Source organism: Passer domesticus, chromosome 6 (genome assembly GCF_036417665.1).
Source record: "Passer domesticus isolate bPasDom1 chromosome 6, bPasDom1.hap1, whole genome shotgun sequence".
Taxonomy (NCBI): domain Eukaryota; kingdom Metazoa; phylum Chordata; class Aves; order Passeriformes; family Passeridae; genus Passer; species Passer domesticus.
The window spans coordinates 46,558,198-46,574,293 of record NC_087479.1 but is presented as its reverse complement, the minus strand read 5'-3'; the positions used below and the strand labels follow the sequence as shown (position 1 = coordinate 46,574,293).

Here is a 16,096-nt window from a genome sequence, read left to right as displayed (position 1 = left end):
GGTTTGTGTAACTTCACACAGAGGTGGGATGACATGAGGTGCACCTTGCTGGCTCCACTCACACCCAGATCTGCTCTTCAGTCCAATGTGTCCACACAGCCCAGGCTCAGAGCACCAAAGCCTTACAGGGAAGGTGCTGACTGTCAGCAAGATGCATTTAGCACAACAGGGAAAAGGAAAATTCTGATAAAGAGGCTTTGCTGATTCCTTCTTTTACGGAGTCCCCAGTTTTGATATGTGATAAATTTCTTTAGAATTATGCAGGGTAAAGATAAAGCTTAGGTCGTGAGACCACATTCTGTGTGAGACAGAGGGGAAGCTGTATTATCTCTCAACTGAAATAGTTATTTTTCTGTTGCTTTGCAGCATAGAAAGGTTTTTTTTTCATGTCTAGATGTATCATTCAAATCAGTACGTTTTTAAATCCACACGTAACCATCCCTTGCTTTGAGGAATTACTCTGAGTTGCAAAAGCTGGGGCAGAAGTGTGGCTTCACACTGGATTTTGAGGAATGTCTCAGGTGTTGGTCTCAGCTCCTGTGAAGTGATCAGGTGCAAATCCCACATGAACAGTTAAAGATCCCTTTTGTCATTTGCTCATGCAGCTAAGGGAATGGAACAACTTCAGTGCACAACTGTGCATTTAATTTTAGTATTTGTTTTTGAAAATACTAGTTTTCTTTAACCAATTTATTGGTTGTGCTTTCAGCACTTAATTAGAAGACTGAATTTGTATTTTAACATGTTCTTGGAGGTAACGCTACAAGTTTGGATATATCTATGGGTTTTTTTCTGGTTGCTAGTGGATTAGTATGTCTGTAAAGGTGTTTCTACTTGCTTTTCAGTCTCCTATGTTGTATTTGGAAAAGTAATAAATTAGGGTTGGGAATCACTGCTGTCCCACTAGCTAATTAACAGTGATCTAACTGTACCAGTAATTAAACTATTACCCACCCTAGTTTTTTTTTTTTTTTTTCAATCAGTCATTCAAATGTTCTTTACTTTAGCCTATGAATCCGTAATTTGTGTTTTAAATAGATGTTTTCCTTCCTCTGTTGTACAGAAAGGCTACAATATGGTGTTTTCTAAGAAATTCTGAAACAGCTGTGTGCTATTGTTGACAAAACTGAACAGAGCATTGCATCATTCTGTCAAAAATCTTTAAAAATTAACTGCATGGTTACAGTAGTGAAAGTTTGTATGTATCCTTTGTTAATGAAAGTTACCTAGTTAAGATAATGCTTCGATTCCTTTTCCCACTGACTTTCTGACCCTGTGAGGAGACATACAATTTATGCCTTCTATGGACTTCAATTTTTAAGTTTAACAAGATAGTACACTAAAACTGAAAGGCCCTGCTTCTCCTCGCAGGATCTGGTCTAAGACATGCCAGGAGAGATTGGATTTACCTGAACTGATTTGGGATTAAATTAAAGCCAAAATATTAACAAAAATGGGGAAAAAGAATTTTTGATCTCTGCCATTGAGAAGTGACCTTGACCCATAATATTTCCTTGTGAATAAATATCCTTCCTTGTTAAAATGATATGGTTAATTTAAGGTGTAAAAGATGAGTTTGTGGAGCTTGATATAGAGGATGAAAATTTTAGGTGGGGCTGCTTTTGCACATTGGTATTTTTTGCCCAACCTGCTCAATAACTTGCGGCTGGTGGGTGATTGAATTCCCCCCAGCTGTGTCTCAGTGCAAGATGCACATGTGTGTGCTGGTGCACATGCTTAAAAGTGAGGCAACAGGTGCAGGTATGTAACATTGCTTATGAAGAGTGAAAACAAGTTAGGTTTTTTATTTTTCCCCCCATTCTGTCTGAGTTTATACTGTGTACTGAAGCTCCTGCAAAGAAAGCGGAGATGTTTGAAGTAGCTGCGTTGATACCTGTGTTTCCATGTGCACTCTCAGTTGTGGTGTGCCCTAGCACATTTCTGTCTCATTAAACCACATTTTTTTAGATGGAAAGCAGACAAAGTTTATGTGGAGGTTTCAGCTGTTTAATTCCTGCCTACTGTGTGCTATAGGTGTCGTTTTCCAAGGTGGAACTGTAGCAGGAAGACAGGTGCTGAACTTATTTTCAGTCTCTTCCCTACAGAAATAACTAACTTGTCCTTCTGATACAAGATGCCTTTTGTGCCTAAATAGTTGTGATTTCACATTGCAAGTAGAGGAGCCACTATATGCACCCCTCTTTAAAACACAGTATGTGGGTAAGCTTGACCTCCATATCTAACATGGTTTTGCTGTTGCAGGTTTTCTTTAGGCTACAGTGGTGCATGAAACCAGTCTGTATTGTCAGATAATTTTTGGTGGTTGTCATACCAAGAGAGCTTGCAAGGCAAGATGGCAGTGAGGAAATGAAACCATTTTTTACCAAGACAAACTTGTCTGCACCCTGGTACTCTCTGAACAGAACGAGCTGTCTGCATTTGTATATCTTGGGCTATATAGCAAGAAGTCTGATTGCTGAAGCCAGGTTGCCATGGTGAAGTAATTCCCAGCAATTAAAGCACAGTTCCATCCTGAAAAGCAACTCTGTGCAAGCCATGTTGTGAAATCCCACATTTACAAGGCCATGAGGTTTCCAAATCAAATTTGCTTGGTTTAGAAATAAAAAGGTAACTCTGCAGTGTTCCAGCTCTACAAACTTCATCAGGGTTGGGACATAACAGTGCCTTCAGTGATTTATGTGCTCTGGTGGTGAACTCCCTCCCCACAAAGGTGCACCACAGGGTACTGGATGTGCTCATCTAGAGATAACAGGGCTGCATCAGAATAGCCAGGAGGAGCAGTTGCTGCCAAAAGCTGAATTTAATAATGATGTAAAAGTCAAAATAACTCTGTGTTCCAATAGGAGATTAGAGGATAATAAATCACTGATTAAATTAATAGATGTATCAGAAAATACACAGGGAGTAGATTTGTTAATTGAGAAATTTTTGTGGTTTTACTACAATACATTAAATTTTTATTTCAATTTGGAGAGTTTAAAAACTTCAAAAGAGATAAAACTTTTTTTTTCCATTACATTGTTTTTCCTTGTTCTCTGCAGGTAGTATTTCTGGCCTCCAGAGTTTCAAATTGTCTGCAGAAAAAATACTGCTCTGAATATAATAACAAACCTGATAGATCTATATTTGTCTTCCCCAGAGTGAAAAAGGTGTTAAAAGCCACTCCAAAACTTGCTTTCAAATCTTGGTGCAGATCAGTTGTTCTCAAGGCTCTGTGGGTGACCTTTCTACTGCAGCACATGTAACAACCAGGCTCTGCCATGGTCTGCTTTGAGTTCAGAGCCAATTTTCTCCTTTCTCCGTGTGTTTTAATTAGAGAAGTGTAAGGTATGCTGTAGATCTCTGCCTTGGACTGCAGTATTTTTTGTTTTAGAGAAGGAACTATTTATCTTGTCTGGTTTCCAAAGGTCCTTGGAGAGCTTGCTGAGATGTAAACATTCCCATGTGCAGATACCTGTGCTGAAATGAATCCTGGCCCTGCTGTGTGGCTGCAGTATGGAGTATATTTACCAGGGGAGGATGCATTTGTGTTGCTTGAATACTAATGGCATTTTTCCTCTAAGGGAGGCAAGGATGCAGGAGCATCCTTATCTTGGTATTGTGTATGGGCCTGATGGGTTTGGAGTGTTTGCCTTAGGAATGAAATGAGCTGTGTGTTAACAAGACAAAGCCCAGATCAGAGCTCCAGCCTGCATTTTCAGCTGCTGAATGGCTGGGCAGAGATGTCCTAAAGAGTCAGCATGGGGTGGCCCCTCCTGTCCCCACACCAGGGTCTGCTCTGAGTGCCTTTCCAGGGGAGGAGGAATTGCAAGCACAGGAGAATATACTGTGAGATGCTTTCTCAAGCAGGGATTTGGGATTTGCCGTCCTTCTGCTCAGTTTTGGCTTCCTTTCAGACAGTTTTGCCAATGGAGACTTAAAACCAACAAAAACAAAAGCCACCACTCCATGTCATTCCCAGGCTCAGGACTTGGGCACCTCTGATGCAGTGCTCTGCTGTGTGGTTTGTTCTAAGCATTGAGTAAATTAATTGTTACAACACTCAGTCTGTGACCTACTGAATCTCTGTTACCACAGACCTTATTTGGCTCCATGTAGAGATGTTGAAAATAGGAAAAATTAGTCCTTTTTATTTCCTATTGCACAAATTAGCAGAAATCTGGATTGTAGTAAATTGCTGAAGAAAAGAATCTTGCTGAGCCCTTGTGCTGGTACCTCCTGATTGGGATATGGTGAGGGCTTTTTGCCACCAAGGTAAAAAAGAACATTTCAAAATGAAGAACGACTGCATATTGCTTGGGTAATTTTGTTTTTTCTAGTGAATTGTTTCATTTAAATTACATCACTAGCTCCTAGAAAAAAATAATCTGTTTGTTTCCCATTGGACATGGCTTGCCTGGTGTCCCAGTTGTGTTATCTGGAGGGGAACCTGGAGAGGGCAAGGACTATGCAGTCAGGAAGCTGGAAACCTGTGTTCAGTCTGGGGGAGGAGTTCTGGCAGGTAGGCCCAGGGAAGAAAGGGAGCTCCAGTGCAGCGTGTTCTACCACAAGAATGCACTCTGCACATTTTTGTAGCATTAGCTGAGCTGTGGCGTGCCTGGCCCTGCCTCTGCAGCCCTTCTCCCAGAGCTGCATTGGAGACAAGGCGGGGGACCCCCGGGAGTCTCAGCAGGGGAGGTGATGTGCCTCTGACACACCACTGTGGGCAAACACTCAGCTTGTGCTGGGAGGTGATGTACCAGGGAGGTAAGAAGAATCATAGCTGTTTGGGTTGGAAAAGAGTCTTGAGGTCATTGAGTCTGCCATTAAACCATATCCACACATCATAAATACTTCCAGGGATGGTGACTCCGCCAGTTCCCTGAGCAGCTTGCTCCAGCGCCTGATAACTCTTTGGTGAATAGATTTTTCTAATACACAGCCTTGAGGCCATTTCCTTTGGTCTTGTCCATTTTGACCTGGGAAAAGAGACCTTTTCTTGCTGCCGTCTCCTTTCAGTAGTTGTAGAGTGGTAAGGTAGCCTGAGGCTCCTTTTCTCTTGGTCACACAAGCCCAGCTCAGTCAGCTGTTCCCTGTAAGACTTGTGCTCAGCCCCTTCACCAGCAGGTGGGTGGGGAGTCCTACAGAAGGGCACAGAAAGGCCTGATGTACCAGACGTGGCATGGTGCAGGTGCCCCGTGTTCTCCTTGCTTTTCCAGCAGCGCCAGCTGGAGCTCAGTCTGGCCCTACAGAATGTTTTGGGCTTTCTGTTGAGAAGCAGCATTATGAAATAATGTTATGGCACTTGTCATCCTTAACATGCCTGCCATGCCTTGGCACCGACTGTTTACAGCAGAGCATCCGGAGGCCAAGCAAAGATTCCCTTTTAAGGCAAAGAGCCACTATGAGAATCCCGAAGAAAAAGTTTCCCTGGCATGTAGGGTACATTCTTCTTTCCTCCTCCTCCTCTTAAATAAACTATTAGTAACTTTTAAAAACAGAACAAAAATGAATAAGCAGGGCCAGCAATGCTGCCAAAGATGCTTTATGCTGCACAGCCCCCTTAGACCTGTGCAGCAACCAAGCCCTGGAGCTGACCCGGGGCAGGAGAGGGGAAAATGAAGCTGAGGTCAGAGGGGTCTGTCAGAGACCTGCGGCAAGAGGAGATTGGAATGGAGACTGCCTTAAAAAGCTTGGTCTCCTTCCCTTGTGCAGCCTTGGAGAAAAGCACTGTCCACAGCAATCTGTGAACAATTGCACTGAATGCTGCACTGGGATTTGGACTTGCTTTCCAATACCCTGCACAGCTTCCTTTCCCATGCTGGTGTTCTTTTCTTTCCCAACCCTGAATGTGGATGTGTACATCCAGGATTTGTGTTCTGGGTGTGCTGTCACGTGGCATTTCCAGCTGAAGACTAAGCAGTGATCTGGGTTAAAACAGGACATGGGATCGCAGAGAAAACCTCCAGAGGTGCTAATCTTGTGCTGCTTTAAAGAAAGAGGGGAAATACAAACATTATCTCTAGCAGTGTTCTCAAAGAAAGGGCAGCTCCACTGATGTTTGAAGGAAGCTGTTATTCCCCTTTTTGTGCATGCTGTACAAGTAAACAAAGACACTGAATTACCAAGAAGGGATTTAAACTCTGTAACCCTTCTAAGTTTCCAGTTCTTGCTCTTAACTGAGGAGAAAAGGCAGTGGGCTGCTGGGTAGGAAACTGGACAGCCTTCAAGAGTTTGTTCCTGACCCGTAAGAACTGGCGTAACCTGCTTCTTCTTCATTGTTCTTGTCACTTGGACTCGTAAATTTCAGCTCATAAAACTGTTTCCTTCCTGCTATGAATGGGTTCAGGACTCCCGTGCTTACGCAGAGTGTTTGTAACCAGAAATTAACTGATAATTTCTTTCCAGTAAAGGGCCACATAAAAAGCCTATAAAGGTAAAAAGTATGTCTGTGAGCAGCTGACCTGGTTTACCTTACAAAGCTGTAGCCTTCTGTGCGTGGCTGAAATCACTGTGTTTTTCCTTTCTGCAAAGGGAGTACATTAAAGGGAGAGGCTTTGAGTATTGGAATTGTTTTGCCTTACTGTGTTTTACTCCCTCTTCTGTTCCACTCACATTCCCTTTGCCTCCCTAGCCGAGGAAGGGAAGAGGAGAGAAGCTAAAATGCAAACATCCAGTACAGCTTTAATTCTGAATTCTAAGCCCTTATTCCCTGGAAGAATAAAAACAGTGTTCTTAAAATTTGGCCTGAAGGACGCTGCTACAGTGTTGTCTTACTGCCTCTCTAATTTTGTCTTTTAAGAAGCTAACCCCTATCCTTAGAGTGCCAAAAAAGTAAGTTTTGGTAGGATTACTTCATTTTATAACTTCATATAGTGGTGCATGTTTTGAAACACACCACTTCAAAAAGAAATAAAATATTACAGGATAAAAAAATCAAAGGCCCAGATAGTTTGAGATATCAGCTAGTTCAGTGTGCAGAGATGTACTTGGAGTATGGTGTTGCTGTTACAGACAGTAATCTCTGTAAAAAGTTCTGATTGGGAGTGCACCATTTAAACCCAAACTTTTCTAGACTGTGAACTATACAAATCATAAAGTGCAAGCCAAGTTACTGGAAAATAACCCCCAAACCCTTGAGTGGTTTTTAAAATATAATTTTGTATTATTTCTGTGGGCATCATTGGTTTTGATGTTCCATAAAACAGTTTTTTGTGTCATTTTTTGCGTGCATTGCTGTGGACTGTGGGGCTGTACTCCCATCAGCACTAATGGAATATGTCACAGCTGGACTGGCAACAGTGGAGACTTGCTCTCTTCTGAAATTGTGGGGATTGCTAGGATTATAGCAGTTAACCTTGTGTAAGGCATAGGGTCAGCTGCTAAAAAAAGCCCACAAAATTCCACCACATTAATCACAAAATACGTGTCTTTGGCCTGTAAGGTTCATGATCCATGGTGATTTTCATCCTCACAGACTTGAGATGGCTTGTGAGTTTAGAATTTGCAAACAGAGACAGATTTGCCATGTGAGGCCTGTCAGACCTGTTCTGTAAATTTTCCAATGGAAATTGGAGTGTTTGAGATTTGGTTGGAATCTGAAACTGGTGCATGATCCAGAGAGAGTGATGGGAGTTTTGCCTGCAGCTCTGGTCATCACCACTATAGGCTTTTAAAATAACTTCTTTAACTTTCTAAAGTTACTCTTATTTCCATTTTAATATGCCAGACTAAAATGAGAAAACCCACTGATAACATGTACTTCCAAAAGAAAAAGTAAACAGCCATTCATCCCAAGGAGAGTTAGTTTGGTTTGGAGGATGGAGAAGGGGGTTCAAAGTTTCATCAGTTGTCCTTGAAGAGATTTCAGTTTCAGATGCAATTGGAGAAGCTGCACAGCTTGCTGGGGACAGCAAGAAATTATTCTAGCTGTGCTGGTTTCCTCTGGAAAAAAAAAAAAAGGAATCTTGAACTGGTAGAGATCATCTAAAATAGCATGGTCAGTTTAGGGAAGTTTGGCATTTAATAAATCATTTGTCTTCCCTCTGTGTGATCAGCCTCAGAATAAATCATGTGCATGACCAGAGCCATGGACGCCTGGTACAGCTCCAAAGTGATGTGAACTACATCAGGTTATGAAGCACATCCACATTGGGATGTGGGAACATTAAGTCCCTGGTCCTTCTTCAGCTAAATCAGATTGATTCATATGTGCTTCTTTACAAACAAACCACGTTGGTTTACACTGAAGCACATCTTTAGCATTTGTACCATCAATCAGCCTCGAACCTTACAGCCACAGTCTGCTCTGAAATGGGAATAACACTTCCTGGTGGTATTAAAACTAAACCTTGATGGTGCTTTGAAGATGCTCTGAAGTGCAGGGTTTTTTAAACCAAGAAACTATTGAGCATCTGATCAAGAAGGAAATGACAGAGAAAGAGGAGGATCTTTATTGACTGACGTTGGGATAAGAAAGCAAGCTGGGAAATTGGCAATTTTCTTCGATCTTAACAAAGCAGTTAGACTAGGGGAAAAAATGATCAGTGGGCTGGCACTTGGTGGAGTGTCTTCTACCTATCTCCAGTGAAATCCAGGCAAACTTGCAGCTGATGTCTGTTCTGTTCTAGCTGCACACAAGGCTGAGTATGGCAGCTCTGCTATAGCAGCATTAGTGTTGTAGTCTTGGCCTGGCGCCAGTTTGCTGAACCTTCTTCCAAGACTTCAGGCAAGCCATCGCTCTTCTGCCATTTCCCATCATTTTTCCCTCTCTGAAATTTACTTTTGGGTGTGACCTGGCCTGTGGCACCACGTTCAATTGAGTGCCCAAGACCAGAGGCAGTCCTAGCATGGGTATTGTCTGCAGGATTAGTTTGTACTCTGGTTTGCCTGTCAGTAAAAACTGTGGAGTGATGTCTCTTTGGATTCCCTAAAGATGTTTCGTTCCTTAATTTTAGTATTTAAGTACTGAGAGACAGGACTTGTGTAAGCTGTGGACAGACCACCAAACTGCTGCATAACAGCTACTTCTGCAGCTGCTTGGGTGATACAGTTGATGTGGCATGGACATGTTAAGACAAATTTAGCAGAATTCTCTAATTTTTTGAAGAAAGACTTGTGTAAACTTGAATCAGGACTTGAGGTGCCTATAGATGTGTTTTGAAAATTCTGCTCTTTTTTGTGGTCTTAGATGGCACTTAGTTATGTTTTCCAATAAACAGTCATTTGCAGGTGATGAATTTTGGTGTTTCCTGAATAGAACAGTAAAACTATTGTTCTTGACAATTTTTTGTATTTGTGTACTTTAAACATAAAATGAAAAATTAAGGAAGGCATCTTGCATGAGAAGAACTCACAGAAAGAAGGTAATGGATGTTTCACTTCATACCCCTGGAGTTGAGTCCAGCTGGTGTTTTCTTAACAGGTTTTTGAAACAGCAGTGAGCTTGGATGTAGGCCTGAGCAGAGGGAAGGAAGTTTATTCCTAAACTTTGCACTATTTTGTAATCCTGGTGATGGTGAATGAATAAGCTTTGGTTTATCTGGAATATGGAAGTATTCTTGGTTGATTCTTAATCATGTGTAACTGTGTTTCTAAAATAGGGGTTTTTAAATTTAAAAAGAAAATGCTTTACACCAGGGCCGGTATTGATAGTTCCCAAATGAAAGCCACAGTTTTACAGCCTAGACTGAGCATGACTCAATTAATTTCAGTAAGTCACTAGAACCTAAGTTTTGCCTAACTGGAGAGTGATACCTGGCCCAGTTCAAAATAGCATTCTCAAGGCTGGATTTTATTTTTTGTTTTGTTTTGATTTGATTTTTTTGTTGTTGTTGTTTTGTTTTTGTTTTTTTGTTACTTTGTACTTAAAGTACTGGGGCCATGTAGTGTCCCAGCTGCACTGCATGCAGGACATGGAAATGTGCTGGTGTAAACAACTTCTGTAGTCTTGCTGTGGTCTCAGAAGCTGCAAAAGGTTAACAAGATGCTTGTGCTGCACATGGCAATTTGACATTCAGGTGTCAGTGGTGTGAATAAATCCTTTGACAGCAGTGATTCTGGGTATATTGCAGGTTCTGAGGTGATATCCAAGAGGTTCTTTTTTAAACCAAGCCAAAGCTTTGGAAAGGGACAGAGCACAGGATTTTTCAGGAAGCTTTTGTTTGAAGTGCTTCAGTTCCAGCACAAGGCAGTTGTGGAAAGACTTACACAATCTATTTAAAAGACTCCCAAGTGGCTGCGTGTACTGATCTAACAGAGAATTGACATTTGTGTGAAAATCAGAGGACAGTGTAGTTGTTTGCAGTAACAAACTTGTGAAATATATTTAGTGTTGCATTTTTGTTTATTCTCTTGAAATGGGGAAGAGATGCTGCAGTGGGGATGAGGTACACCCCACCCATTCCCATGTGATGGAAGGCTTGCCTCAGTCTCTGTGTCTTGCTTCCTTCTGTGGTTTCCCTCCACAGCCTGAATCTGACAGACTGTCTTTGACCTCTTTGTCTCTCTTCCCTCCTCCTCCTTACAGAAGACTGCTCTTAGCTGATGTGGCACAGCCCTAACCTGGGGCCCTTGGTTTAATTATCATGAACTACAGCAAAGACAGAAACTCTATCCAAACTACTTCTCACTGATAGCTTTTTTCCCCAGTTGTGGTTGATGTGGTTTGTCAAACCAGTCTCAGAAGCTGACGGTATTTTCTGCATGACTGTTAACTAGAACTATAATTTAACTAAAAAAAAAAAATCAATTTATCCTTGAATGCCAGAATCCTGGCCCCCTCCCTCCCCAGCCTAACTAAACCCAGAAACCACTAAATGTAGCAAATGCAAGGGTTTGAAGACAGAAATAGTCTGACAACCAGGAGCTGTTATCTAACCGAGTAACCCCTCTGTATTAAGAGCCTTGCACCGAGGAACAACTGATTCTCATGTCCTAAAACATCCCCTTGTGGAGCAGCTATGACAATTAGTCCTTTAGTTTGTTTTCGTTCTGTATTTATATTCTTTAGAAAGATGTTCTATGTTGTATTATTTAAAAAGATGTCACAGGCATCCCCTCTTAAACAGTGAAGCCCACCTTTCTCATTAACATAGGAAAAAAGGTGTGATCATCTGCTCCCTGCCAGACACCTGCTGCAGTGCTTCCTGCACATCTCTGTAAATACATCATGAGGCTGTAAGGGTATATTGTGCTGCTGTCACCAAGTTTTCCTTGGTTTTCCTTCCTGGTGGCCTTTCTGATGTCCCTCTAGTCTTAATTTACTGTTTAGAGAGACATGTGACACAAGTTTAAGACAGTGAGCACTGGCAGTGCTGGTGACCAAAGTTAAAGTGCTGCTTTCCTGCGGAAGGCACATCTCAGTCTCTCCCTGCTCCAGAAGGGATTATGTGGATGATGAATCTTTCTGAAGATAGGTTTAATAAACAGATCAGTAAAGAGCCCATGAATAGAGAAAACTGAGTGATTGTATTTCCTTTAATAAGAGCACTGAGACTTCAAACACCATTCCAGGAAAGATGTGTATCATATCCTCACAACAAAAATTAAGCCTGCATGTGTCTCAGACAGCAACACAGTTGGAAGATTATTTAAGTGTTTTAAGAGCCAAAGTGTGAGGTCTGTTTCCTTTGGATGATATCTCAATGAGTTTTGACAGCAAACTTAATGTAGTCATCTGCAAAGGTGGGCTTGTCTTGGCTTTATAGATCCTTAAAAATCATTTCAATGAAGACAGCCTGACATTAAAAAAGAGCTGGCATCTCTTCCTTGTTTTTATATTATAATGGACAGCAGTATTGTCCTGTGATTGTGCCTCACCGTTAAATAGATCGTCCATCTCTGCGTAGTTGGATTTTTTAACTGTAGGAACACATGGACGTTTGACCGCATAGCCTAAAAGACCAAAGTGCTTGACTCACTGTCCTTCCTACTGAATCACTTGTCCGGGATTGGGTTGAGAGTTTATTTAAAAAACAAGTGAGAGGAACAGTCTAGTGATGACAGCAAACACTTTACAGATGGGAGATGAAAAGTCACAATATGCCATGGAGATAAACATCTTTCATGGAATGTGATTGCTGTGCTTTTATAAATCCAAATGGAAGATTATTTCATAAATGCATTACATTTCCAAGGGTTTCCAGAAAAACATGAACTCAGCTCGTTCTGTCCCAAGTAACCGTAGAATTGAGAAAATAGATATTTTTGTGGTTATTACTGCTTTTAGCTGGAGTCACAGATGTTCACTTAAGAAAGCTTCTGATGGGGCTAGAGAGCAAGGAATGCTGTAGGCTTGAATGAGCAGCACCAGCTTTTGCAGCTGTCTTTTGCAGCAGCCAGGTTTGCTGTTTCTCAGACTCCTGTTCTGCAGGTGACCAGGAACTGTGTGATGCGGCAGGTTGTTGGTCCTCACATGGGCTCCTTCAGGCACAGAGCTGTCCTGCTGTCACCACTGGTCACAGGCCTGAGGACAGACCAGTGCTCTCCCAGGAGTTTGCAATCTCATCTGGCCAAAGGGCAGGGGAGATGGAGCAGCAAAACGAAGCTGCTGGGGAAGGGAATGCAGGAGGCAGTGGTAAAGGCAAATACAGGAGTTCGGATGAACCAGCTGCTTTCAGGTTTCTGTAGCTGTTCAACAGTAGAACTAACACCACTTCTCTCTTTTTTAATCTTTTTCAGGAAGTCCAAGGGAAAGCCAAATGGTAAGAAGCCAGCACCAGAAGAGAAGAAACTTTACCTAGAGCCAGAATACACAAAATCCAGAATTACCGACTTCGAATTTAAGGAACTAGTGATGTTACCACGGGAAATAGACCTCAACGAGTGGCTTGCCAGCAACAGTGAGTATTATGTTCATACAACTCTGAGCTTGCTGTCCATCCTCAAGAGGCCATTCATTCACTCTTTTTGCTGTTTTCAGTGCTTAGAAAAACACTCAGTGACTATTTATGCTTACTGTGTAATGCATGTCATTATACCTTGAGTGGTAATTAAGCTGTCTCACACACAGCCCAGCTGTGCTCAGCAGCATGAAAGCCTTGATGCATTTCCTCCTTCCAGCCCCCTCCCTGTGGCACTGAGGGCACTGCAGTTTTGGATGCTCTTTGCAGAACCATCAAGATCCCCGTTGACTGCTTGCTAAACTGGCTGGTTCTGCATGTTTCTGACTCCAGCTACTAATCTTCCAGAAGCATTGTAAAAATGGAGTTTCTAAAGGCTTGTATGTAAAGCAACTTATGCCTAAAGCCAGAAGTTGTGAAGTGTTTTGGTCAGGTTTTTTCCTCCCCACTCCTTCCAAATTTTGGGGGAATTACTGTGGATTTCAACAGTAGACAGGCTGAAGTTCAGAGATGTGACCAGCTACTGTGACTGAATGCTGTACCTGTGCACTTCAGCCCTGATTTGCTGTGCTTTCCTGGGCTGCTCCTGCCTGTCCTCACCTGCATCTATGGCCCACTCTTGTTTATGTTTTCAACACTGTGTGGTAGTAGCAAGAAACTACTTTAAACTGCACACTAGGAAAGTTTATAGAGACTCATTAAGAAAAAAGTGAGGTGCCCCATGAGAAGTATTAAGAAGTTAAATTATCTCAGGAGATTTTTAAAAAGTGGAAGTGTACTAGGTTTCATGCTGGTTGTTTTTACAAGGAGACGTGTTTTGAAAACTAATATAGCTGTTTTCTAGCCGCTGTAGATTTTAAGTCTGACTTCAAAAGAATGTAGCAAATTGTTTGCCTTCAGCTTACAGCAGAGTATTCTACTGTAAAGGTGAGGCTGATGACAGAGACACTTTCCAGTCTTTCTGCTTTGTGAGTAATAAGAGCGAATGCATCATGGTGCTTTCATCTTAAATCAAAACAAGAGCTTTCATTCTGTGTACCTCTTTGTTTTGCAGTTCATCATTAGGCTCATTTAGCTAAATCATGTTTAAATTTGTATGCAAGATGAAGACTGAGGTTGTTTCACTTGCTGTATTTAAATGATTGTCTGGAGGATAACCAGTGTTTGAAAGTATTTTACTTCTGAATGTCTTTCCTTCATTTATTTTTCAGCAACAACTTTCTTTCATCACATCAACTTACAGTATAGTACAATCTCAGAATTCTGTACAGGAGAGTCATGTCAGACCATGGCAGTGTGCAATACGTAAGTCAATATTTTTATTTATTACATGTGCAAGGTTTCCATGTCTTCAGAGTCTCCTGGGGGAGGATATTGGTATTGGATGGCACTGGGCAAGTGTTTTACAGCAGGTCTCTACTTGTTGAGAATGTGTCAGCTGTGCATCCTCTTCTCTCCCTTCAGCAGGGAAGTGTGGTGGAAATCTGGTTTTGTGGAGGACTAGAAGGATGAGAATCTCTGAGTGCTCTAAGCTGGCTTTATAAGGTCAGATCAGAGAGGCAGATGACCATGTGTGTGCTTGGGGGAGAGGGAAAGGAAGGTGTTAAGGAACCTTCCTTGTCTGACCATCCAGGAGCCACTATGGCAGTTGGTCTTGAGCTGGGACCAGGGCCCCTTCACAGCTATACACCCCACACTCCCTCAGACCAGCTTTTCATACTGGCTTGATCCAGGTTTTCCATAGCAGAGTCTCTGATATCCAGATCCTTAAAATTAACTTGGTACAGTAACTAAATAACCTCCTAACAGCTCGATCCAGTGCCTCCACATGGGGCCCCAAAAAAAGGAAACTCTGGCCTTTTGTAATCTCATAGTTGAAAAAGCCTGAGTGAGTCTTGGGGTGTTGTCAGCTCCTGCTGTCTCTCTGAGTGTCACCTGGCTGAGCCACAGGCCCCCATGTCCTTTGTTGTGCCCCTGCCTGCAGGGCAGCTGCTCATGGCAGTACCTGCACAGTGTGCTCCTGAGCTAGGGCAGGGCAGGACTGTCCGTACTGGTTACAGTGCTGGGGTTCCAGGGAAGGCAGGGCAGGAGAGGTGAGTTGTGAAAACCTCAGAGGCTGCTTCTGAGAGCTGGAATGCTGACACAGCTCCAGGCTGCTGGTGGATAACCTCTAGCCTGACGTGAGCCACAGGCGCTCTGCCTGAGCCCCTGGGCACAGAGGACACAAATGGCAGCTGTGCAAGAGTAAGGAAAACTTTTTGGTTTGGCATTTTTCCACCTTGAGAACTTAGAAGACTTTAACACTGACTAGCAGTTAGTTCTGAGAGGAAGCTTTGTAGTGTTACTAGACAGTGTGAATATAAAAAAAAAGTTAAAATAAACTTCTGCTCCTGATGAGCACAGTCCAACGTGGTGGAATATGAGATCCAGTCAAGTATGAATATGCCTGTTGTGGTTTGGGTTTTTCCCTCCAACATGTGTTGATAGTCCTTTTCTTCCCTCCTCTTGCATTTCCTGGGATTAATTTACTTGAGATGGATTTTAAAAGAGACAGCTGGGCAGTAATGTCATAGTACATCAAACAGCATCCCAGGGAATGTATGCAACAGAACCTCTATATTGTATCTCTGACAGTCATTACATAATTCTTAGAAGGAAAGCCTCGCCTAATGCACTGGTCTATCTTGTAGACATAAAATTAATATCAGGGGCTTTCTTTGAGAGCACTTAAAAGCATGCAAAGTGTATGGAGGGTATTTTTGCATATAGAAGGTGGAATGATAACTGTCAGAGAGTTAAAGGCCATGCTAGAGACTTTGAAACCAAGCTGGAAGAGAAAGTAATAAATCTCTGCTGGACCCAGATTTTATCAAAAGGAGACAGCCTGTCTCTAAATAAGCAATGGTGAGCAGTAAGATGAGTATTTTGTTGATTCTTGTTCCTAAGCATGCTCATGTTTAAATTCCTGATGTAGCACTGGCAGTCCCAAGCACAGAGTTCAACTGTTTATCCACTTGGCTGGTGGGAAATAGTGGCTAAAAGGAGGTGGTGATTGGGATCCTGCATTAGTGTTGCTCCATTCTGCTCTAGTGAGTCTTTTACAAGAGTTCTCTGTAAGCACCTTGTGCTGCAGAATAAAGAGAGGAAGTTGCCTGAAGGCAACTGCAGCTGTAGCCTGTATTTTTAGTGGTAGGGACTGATAGCAGAATGTTCCTATCCTTTGTTTTGGAAAACTGAAAAATTGTGCTGTTTGG

General features: G+C 42.2%; 1 protein-coding gene across 11 annotated transcripts in view; it reads left to right on the top strand.

The window, feature by feature from the left end:
- Positions 1-16,096, top strand: part of MOB2 (MOB kinase activator 2) — a 108,788-nt gene that overhangs the window by 85,762 nt on the left and 6,930 nt on the right. For 10 of the 11 annotated variants that reach the window (XM_064425209.1, XM_064425205.1, XM_064425201.1 and 7 more), the window contains exons 2-3: positions 12,682-12,842; positions 14,054-14,147. In XM_064425209.1, coding sequence (XP_064281279.1) covers positions 12,682-12,842; positions 14,054-14,147 — 255 coding nt within the window. Of the gene's footprint in view, positions 1-5,419; positions 5,438-12,681; positions 12,843-14,053; positions 14,148-16,096 lie in introns of those variants that run through there. The other variant, XM_064425212.1, reaches the window with a different exon arrangement.